The sequence below is a fragment of the Penaeus monodon genome, chromosome 35 (assembly GCF_015228065.2).
Source record: "Penaeus monodon isolate SGIC_2016 chromosome 35, NSTDA_Pmon_1, whole genome shotgun sequence".
NCBI classification, from domain to species: Eukaryota; Metazoa; Arthropoda; class Malacostraca; order Decapoda; family Penaeidae; genus Penaeus; species Penaeus monodon.
This window is the reverse complement of record NC_051420.1, coordinates 26,722,022-26,732,021: the sequence shown is the minus strand read 5'-3', so window position 1 is coordinate 26,732,021 and position 10,000 is coordinate 26,722,022. Positions and strand designations below refer to the sequence as shown.

The window sequence follows — 10,000 nt, the reverse complement described above, 5'->3', positions numbered from 1 at the left end:
AGATGGTGTTATACTGCACACTCCTTGCCTCAGCCCAGTCTGAAACAGAAAAAGAAGAGATTCGCCGAATAATGTTGGCAGAGCCTAATCTGAAAAGAATCCTGGCTTTGCTTGAAAACGAGGAGGAGGCCATGGACATGAACGACAACGGAGAGGAATTGGGTGGTTCTCGACCAAGAAGAATCAACACAGAGGCAATGGAAGTAGATGACAGGTCAGGACAGGTCCCTGGTCATAGGGAATATGTAGACCTGGAGGCTCTTGTATTTACAACAGGTTCTCATTACAACTCCAACAAGAAGTGCCATCTTCCAGAGGGCTCAACAAGACAGATGAAGAAAGGCTATGATGAGATCCACGTCCCTGCCCTCAAACCCAAACCCTTTGCTCCAGATGAAACCCTGGTCCCCATTGCCAACCTGCCGACTTATGCCCAGCCTGCCTTTGATGGCTTTAAGAACCTCAACAGAATCCAGAGCAAGTTGTTCAAGGCAGCCATGGACAGCGATGAAAATTTACTGCTTTGTGCTCCCACTGGTGCAGGTAAAACCAATGTTGCTCTGCTTACCATTTTAAGGGAAGTTGGCAAGAACACCAACCCAGATGGCTCCATCAATGGGGATGCATTCAAAATCATATATGTGGCGCCCATGCGCTCCCTTGTAACAGAGATGACCCAGAACTTCTCAAAGAGGCTGGAGTCATATGGGCTGAAGGTAGGGGAGCTGACTGGTGATCATCAGTTGACGCGAGAGCAGATTATGGAAACCCAAGTGATCGTGTGTACGCCAGAGAAGTGGGATGTCATCACAAGACGTGGTGGTGAGAGGTCATACACTCAACTTGTCAGACTTATTATATTTGATGAGATCCATCTACTCCACGATGAACGAGGCCCTGTACTTGAAGCTTTGGTGGCACGTACTCTGAGAAATGCTGAAACAACGGGGGACATTGTTCGTTTGGTTGGATTGTCAGCCACGTTGCCAAATTATGAAGATGTCGCAGCTTTCCTGAGAGTCAGCCTAAAGACTGGACTGTTCTTCTTTGACAACAGCTTCCGGCCAGTGCCCCTTGCACAGCAGTATATTGGTATTACTGAGAAGAAGGCTATCAAGAGATACCAAGTCATGAATGATATTCTGTATGAAAAGGTGATGGAGCATGCTGGAAAGAACCAGATCCTGATTTTTGTTCACTCAAGAAAAGAGACCGCAAAAACTGCTAAGGCAATCCTGGACATGTGTCTGGAGAAAGATACTCTTGGTAATTTCCTGAGAGAGGGATCGGCATCCACAGAGGTGTTGCGCACAGAGGCTGAACAGGTCAAGAACAATGACCTTAAAGGATTACTACCGTATGGCTTTGCTATTCATCATGCTGGAATGAACAGAGTGGATCGTAACTTGGTGGAAGATCTGTTTGCTGATCGGCACATTCAGGTGTTGGTGTCCACTGCCACCCTTGCCTGGGGTGTGAACCTTCCAGCTCACACTGTAGTGATTAAAGGAACACAAGTCTATGATGCAAGCAAGGGACGTTGGGTAGAGCTGGGTGCTCTAGATGTACTGCAGATGCTGGGACGTGCAGGTCGTCCCCAGTATGATACAAAAGGGTGAAGGCATCCTCATCACCAACCATTCAGAGCTGCAGTATTACCTTTCCTTGATGAATCAACAGTTGCCTATTGAATCCCAGTTGATAGCTAAGTTGCCTGACCTTTTAAATGCAGAAATTGTCTTGGGATCTGTTCAGAGTGTTCGTGATGCTGTGAACTGGTTGGGTTACACATACTTGTATGTGAGAATGGTCCGTGCAGGCAACTTGTATGCCGTGCAGTCTGACACTTCTGATAAGTACTTGCAGCAGCATCGAGCCAACCTCATCCATTCAGCAGCCCTGAAACTAGAAAAGGGCAACCTCATCAAATACGATAAAAAGAGTGGGAATTTCCAGGTCACAGAGTTGGGACGCATTGCCAGTTACTTTTACATCACATTTGACACCATGAATGTCTACAACCAGCAGTTGAAGCCAACCTTGAGTGAGATTGAATTATTCAGGGTCTTCTCTCAGAGTTCTGAGTTCAAGAACCTTATGGTGAGAGAGGAGGAAAAGCTGGAGTTGAAGAAGTTGATGGAGCGCGTACCAATTCCGATCAAGGAGAGTGTTGAAGAACCCAGTGCAAAGGTCAACATCCTCTTGCAGGCTTATATTTCTCAGCTCAAACTTGATGGTTTTGCTCTCATGTCAGATATGGTCTATGTGACACAAAGTGCTGGAAGGCTGATGAGAGCCATGTTTGAGATTGTGCTTCACAGGGGCTGGGCCCAGCTGGCAGACAAGACTCTGAACCTCTGTAAGATGGTGGACAAGAGGATGTGGCAGTCCATGTCACCCCTTCGCCAGTTCAGGAAGATCCCAGAGGAGGCCATCCGCAAGCTGGAAAAGAAGAGCATTCCCTGGGAACGTCTCTATGATTTGGGCCCTAACGAGATTGGTGAGCTCATCCGCATGCCAAAAGGAGGAAAGATGATCCACAAGTATATTCATCAGCTACCAAAGCTGGACCTGGAGACTCACATCCAGCCCATCACCCGCCAGATGCTCAAGGTGGAGCTCACCATCACCCCTGATTTCAAGTGGGATGAGAAAGTCCACGGACGCTCCCAGGCATTCTGGATCTTGGTTGAGGATGTGGATGCAGAAAATATCCTCCACCATGAATATTTCCTCCTGAAACAAAAGTTCAATGAAGATGAGCATGTCATCAAGTTCTTTGTGCCTGTGTTTGAGCCTCTCCATCCCCATTACTTCATCCGCATCACTTCTGACACATGGCTTGCAGCAGAGACTCAGTTGCCTGTGTCCTTCCGCCATTTGATCCTTCCTGAGAAATATCCACCTCCCACTGAGCTGCTTGACCTTCAGCCTCTGCCCATCACTGCTCTCAGGAACCCACAGTACGAGGCGCTCTACAAAACCCTCAACAGAAACCAGCAGTTCAACCCCATCCAGACTCAAGTCTTCAATGCAACCTACAACTCAGATGACAGTGTGTTCATTGCTGCTCCTACAGGTTCTGGCAAGACTCTGTGTGCTGAGTTTGCTATTTTGAGAATGTTCAGCCAGGATGAGACCGCCAGGTGTGTGTACGTGGCCTCCAAGGACGAGATTGTAGAAAGCATGTATGACCACTGGCAGGAGAAGTTTGGGAACCTGGACAAGAGAGTAGTGCTGCTGACTGGTGAGACTGGTGCAGATCTCAAGCTCCTTAACAAAGCAAACATTGTGGTAAGCACAGCAGAAAAGTGGGATGTGCTCTCTCGCCGTTGGAAACAGAGGAAAAATGTGCAGAATATCAGTTTGTTTATTGTTGATGAGCTGCAGTTGATGGGAGGCTCTGATGGCCCTACATTGGAAGTGGTTTGTTCTAGGATTCGTTACATTGCCTCGAAGATCAGCAAACACATCAGAATACTGGCCTTGAGTTCTTCCTTGGCCAATGCCAGAGATGTGGCACAGTGGCTTGGGTGTTCTTCAAACTACACTTTCAATTTCCATCCAAATGTTCGTCCATTGCCACTAGAACTGCACATTCAAGGGTTCAACAATCCCCACAATGCTTCAAGAATATATGCCATGGCCAAACCTGCTTATTCAGCTATCCTAAAGCACAGTCCAAGGAAGCCAGCAATGGTGTTTGTTCCCTCAAGAAAGCAGAGTATGATCACAGCAAGTGACCTCCTTACCTTTGCTGCAGCAGACAAGGAACCTCAGAGATTCTTGCAGGTAAACCCTGAGGAAATGACAGAATTCCTCCCGCAGATAAGTGATGAAATGTTGAGGGAACTGGTGAGCCAGGGTGTAGGATACCTGCATGAGGGTCTCAGTGCCAGAGACCGCAGGATGGTTGAGCGGCTCTTCGAGGCAGAAGCCATCCAGGTGGTTGTTGTGAGTCGTGCATTGTGTTGGGCTGTGACAGCACCTGCTCACTTGGTTGTTATCATGGACACACAGAGCTACAATGGTCGTCTTCACAACTATGAAGATTATCCCATCACAGACACCCTGCAGATGGTAGGTCGTGCAAATAGACCTAATGATGATGATGAAGCCAAGTGTGTCCTCATGTGTCATTCCTCAAAGAAGGACTACTTTAAGAAGTTCTTGTATGAGCCTCTGCCCATCGAGAGCCATCTTGACCATGCCCTCCATGACCATTTCAATGCTGAGATTGTCACACGTACCATTGAAAACAAACAGGAGGCTGTGGACTATGTCACTTGGACTTTCTTATACCGCCGCATGACACAGAACCCCAATTACTATGGGCTACAGGGTGTGTCTCATCGTCATTTGTCAGATCATCTCTCAGACCTGGTGGAGAATACCCTCCATGACCTGGAAGAGTCAAGGTGCATCACCATCGAAGATGACATGGACACAGCTCCCCTTAACTTGGGAATCATTGCCTCATATTATTACATCAACTATACTACAATTGAATTGTTCAACAAATCACTCAACAGTAAGACGAAGATCAGAGGTCTGCTAGAGATCATCTCCAGTGCTGCAGAGTATGAAAATGTTCCCATTCGCCATGGGGAGGAAGACACCCTGCGACGTCTCATACAGAAGGTGCCCAACAAGCCAGAAGGGAAGCCCACTGACCCACACACAAAGACCAACCTTATGTTGCAGGCTCATCTCACACGCCTCACACTGAGTGCTGAGTTGCAGCAAGACACAGAGCTGGTTCTGGGACGTGCTCTCAGGCTCATCCAGGCCTGTGTAGATGTGCTCTCATCCAATGGTTGGTTGGCACCTGCTCTGTCTGCCATGACACTGGCACAGATGGTGACGCAGGCTATGTGGTCCAAGGACTCGTATCTGAAACAGCTGCCACACTTCACCAGCGACATGATTGAGAGGTGTGAAGCAAAGGATGTCACTTCAGTCTTTGATATCCTCGAATTGGAGGATGACGACCGAAACCGGTTACTTCAGCTTTCGGACGCCCAGATGACGGATGTGGCTCGCTTCTGCAACCGCTACCCAAGCATCAACCTGGACTACGAGGTGGTAGATTCGGACTCCATCACGAGTGGAGCGATGGTGAACGTGGAGGTGGTGCTGGAACGTGAGGACGAGCCGGGCCCTGTCATCGCCCCGCTCTTCCCCCACAAGCGCGAGGAGGGCTGGTGGGTCATCATCGGCGACCCGAAGGCCAACTCGCTCATCTCCATCAAGCGCCTCACACTCCAGCAGAAGGCCAAGGTGAAGCTGGATTTCGTGGCGCCCAGCGAGGGTAGCTACGAGTACAGGCTCTATTTCATGAGTGATGCATACATGGGGTGCGATCAGGAGTACAAGGTGCCGCTCAGAGTGAGGGAGGCGGAGTCGGAATCTGATTCTGACAGTGATTAAGTTGCAAAAAAAAATTGTATTGATTTATATTTAAGAGATTTTTGTATATATATTTAGCTCCTCATCAAAGAATCCCCCATTCCAAGATTACATTTATCACCTGAATATTAATTTCGATGTACTATATCATAGTATTTGAAATCGTAAAACTGCGTAAACAAGTTTTATTCTGCTTATTTTTCATTTTAAATTTCATAGTTTTATTTAGGAAATACATGGTTCTTTGACTTGAGTATATCAATTTTAGTTGTGTTTCAGAATAACAAGTACAACATTTTTGGGGCAAAATTGTAGTGTATATTTTTTCTAAATAAATACTGATTGCACTCGCCCCGTCTCTCTTTCACCATTGTGGAAAAACTGAAGAACATGATTCTACAGGGAAGAAATGTTTAAACAAATTGGTAGGCTTGGGATCTCCCCTTCTCCCCCCTTCTCTCTCTTCCCCTCTCTCTTCTCTTCTCTTTTCTCCTCTCCTCTTCTCTTCTCTTCTCTTCTCTCCTCTCCTCTTCTCTTCTCTTCTCTTCTCTTCTCTTCTCTCCTCTCTCTCCTTTCTCTCTCTCTCCTTTCTCTCTCTCTCTCTATCTTTCTTTCTTCCTCTCTCTCTCTCTCTCTCTCTCTCTCTCTCCTCTCTGTCTCTCTCTCTCTCTCTTCTCTTCTCTCTCTTCTCCCTCCCTCTCTCTCTCCTCTCAAGCTAACGCACCTGGTGGTCTTGTACACCAAACAGAATAGTAATTGTGACAGATGAATAAACTATATATTGTTATCATTAATATTCTTGTAATTAATATTCTCGTTTATTTGTCCTAATCATCATCATCATTCATTTCCTCTTCCACCTCTTCCTTCTCCTCCTCCACCCTGTTTCTATTTTTCTTTTCTTCATGTTTTTTCTTGTTTTCTTTTCTTTTCTTCTTTTCTTTTTTCTTCTTTTTCTTCCCTCCCTCCCTCCTCCTCCTACTACTACTACTACTACTACTACTACTACTACTACTACTACTACTACTACTACTACTACTCTACTACTACTCTTCCTTCTCCTCCTCCTCCTCCTCCCCTACCCCTACCCCTACCCCTACCCCTCACCCCTCCTCCCTCCTCCTCCTCCTCCTCCTCCACCTCCACCTCCTCCACCTCCACCTCCACCTCCTCCTCCTCCTCCTCCTCCTCCTCCTCTTCTCTCTTCCTCTTCCTCTTCCTCCTCCTCCCCTCTCCATCTCTCTCTCTCTCTCTCTATCTCTCTCTCTCTCCTCCTCTCTCTCTCCTCTCTCTCCCTCTCTCCTCTCTCCTCTCTCTCTCTCCCCTCTCCCTTCTCTCTCTCTCTCTCTCTCTCTCTCTCTCTCCTCCTCTCTCTTCTCCTCTCCTCTCTCTCCCCTCTCTCTCCGCCTCCTCTCTCTCGCCTCTTTCCTCCTCCCTCCCTCTCCTTTCATCCTTTCCTCTCCTCCCTCTTGTTCTATTCTGGATACCTTTATAGTCTTTCTCTGTCGCTCGTGTGTGTGTATGTGTGTGAGAGAGTGAGTGGAATTATAAGTGTAATTGTGTGTGTGTGTGAGAATATGTGTGTATGTGAGAGTGTAAGTGCGAATGTGTGTGAGAAAGAGAAAGTGTGTGTGTGCGTGTGCGTGTGCGTGTGCGTGTGCGTGTGAGCGTGAGTGTATGTGAGAGTGTGTGTGTGTGAAGCCCTCAGGACGATAATTATGCTAATTAGAAATTAGGCGGGAGATCTTTCCACGTCTTGCATTATATTATCACAATAGTCTCACTGATCACGAAGTAAATGAGTGAGAGAGAGAGACAGGTAAACAAAGAGGGAGACAGACATAGGGAGAGAAACACACACACAAACAAAGAGGAAGAGATGAGTGAAATTAAGAAAGTGAAGACAGTTCTTGGATATGCAAATCAATTTCCATGAATCACTGTTACTGCCAGTTCACATGCAATGTATCCATGACGCATATTGCAATAAAGAAACAAAAGATGCCTTTCTTAAATGATTGTCATTTAATTCAAAAGTCCGTCATATATTGTTGCTCATTATCTGATAAAACCACAGGCTTTTGTAATTTGCATTTCAAAACATCTTTAATATGTAAAAGGGTTGCAGAACACGGGACTTTTTTTTAGAAGTAGTTTCTTTAATTCTGGGAAAGCGTCTTGATTCTAAAAATTAATGACCTGGGATCTGCGGTGATAAAAACGGCGATAATATGATGATATCATTGAGAACCAAGTGATCTTAATTATGATTATACTATTGGGTTATAAATGGGAACCTGTTATCGATCACCGTATTATTATCTGGTTGGATGGACTACGAAAGAGACCCGCTTTGCATATGATTTATCCAAATAGAAGACTAATAAGCATAATCTTAGACTAATTAATATCAAAAGAAGCTGTTGAGGACAACTTTACAGTAATGTTCAGAAAATCCAAGCCTCATCCACAATATCCTTAAGTTACCCATAAAACACAGGAACAGAAAACGTTATATTTTCAGAGTATACTATACTAAATTATTATTTATAATTGTTTTAAGGCATGACTATTAGTGGAAATTATATAATGTCAAGATATTACGGACAGTGATATAAGTGAGTGTAATAAAAATGTATAAATATTATTTTCTACTCTTTTGGGGGAAATGGTTAATTACTAATAATTCCTCTGATCGAAGTACATTGTTAATAATGATCCTACTAATAATAATTCCAGAATGTTGATAGTAGTGATAGAAATGATAAGGATAATAATGTTAACATTAATGATAATGGTAATAGTAATAACGATGATAACAATAATGATTATAATGATGAAAGTGACAGTAATGATTATGTTAACAATAATCATAACAATGGTAATGATGATGACAGAAATAGCAGCGGCAATACTAATGATGATACTTCTAATAATAGTAATAATGATAATTATGACAATTATAGTAATAATAATGATAATAATAATAATAATAATAATAATAATAATAAAAAATATAAAATAATAAAACAACAACAACAACTACAACAGCAGCAACAACAACAATAATAATAATAATAATAATAATAATAATATAATGATAGAAGTAATAATAACATATGGATGATAATAATGCTAATGCTAATAATAAAGCTAATAATAATGATAATAATAATAGTAATAGTGGTAACAATAATGATAATGACAATAATGATGATGTTGATGACATGAATGATAATGATAATGATGATGAGGATTTTACTATTGATGATGATGATGATGATAATATTAAAAAGAAAAACCACAACAACAAAAAGGCAACACTAATAATGATAAAGTTGATAATAATGTTAATAGTAGTGGTAGAGTAATGATAATGATGATGATGATGTTGATGATAATAATTATGATAATAATGACAATAATGATACCTATAACAATAATGATGATGATGGTGATGATGGTTATGATGATTATGATGATGATTATGATGATGATGATTATGATGATGATGATGATGATGATGATGGTGATGATGATGATGGTGATGATGATGATGATGTGATAATGATGGTGGTGATGATGATGATGATGATGGTGGTGATGATGGTGATAATAATAGTAATAATGATTATAGTAATAACAGCAATAATCCCCCTCCTCCTCTTACCTTTTCCCTCTCTTTTCTCCCTCTCCCTCTACCTTTCCTTCTCCCTCTCCCTCTACCTTTCCTTCACCCTTTTGCCTCTCCTTCCTATTCCCAATTTTATCCTAAATTCTCCTCCCTCCCACTTTAAGCCCTACATCTGTTCCCTCCTACTTCCCTTCTCTCTCTTCGTAACTCCCCCCTCCTCCTTCTCTTCTTTATCCTCTCATCTCCCTCTCCCATGTCCCCCTTTTTCTCTGTTCCTCCTCTTCCCTTTCCCCTTACCCTATCCATTTTCTTCCGTTTCCTCTTTGTTTGCTCTTTTCCATCTCTCTTTTTTTGTCTCTAAGCTTCGTTCTTCTTCGTATCCTTCTCTCATCTCTCTTCTTCCCCTCCTTATCCCTCTCTCCCCTCTCTCTCCTTCCCCTCCTTTTCCTGCATTCTCCTCTCTCTCTCCTTCCCCTCCTCATCCCCTCTCCCCTCTCCTTCATACCCCCCCCCTGGATAGTATCAATAATAAAGTTGCATAAACTGAGGATCTATTTCATTTGCCTCGAAGATTGGTAATAATAATAACGAGAGAAGTTATGCTAATCATAACATTACTAATGAAGAAAATGATGATGATGATGATGATGATGATGATGATGATTGATGATGATGAGGATGATGATGATGATTAGGGATGATGTATGATGATGATGATGAATGATTATGATGTGATGATGATGATGATGATGTGATGGTGATGATGATGATGATGGTGATGATGATGATGGTGATGATTATGATGATGAGGATGAGGATGATGGTGATGATGATGATGATGATGATGACAGTGAAGATGATGAAGATAATAATATTGATAATGATAATGATAATAATAAAAGTATGATAATAATTATGATAATAACGATAATAAAAAAATATATATAATGATAATGA

General features: G+C 43.0%; 1 protein-coding gene across 1 annotated transcript in view; it reads left to right on the top strand.

The window, feature by feature from the left end:
• Positions 1-5,759, top strand: part of LOC119595147 (putative U5 small nuclear ribonucleoprotein 200 kDa helicase) — a 14,742-nt gene extending 8,983 nt beyond the window's left edge. Inside the window, 2 exon segments of the mRNA XM_037944318.1 lie at positions 1-1,610; positions 1,612-5,759. The exon segment at positions 1-1,610 is cut by the window's left edge and continues 928 nt beyond it. Coding sequence (XP_037800246.1) covers positions 1-1,610; positions 1,612-5,430 — 5,429 coding nt within the window. The 3' untranslated portion in view covers positions 5,431-5,759.
• Positions 5,760-10,000: the final 4,241 nt, after the last annotated feature.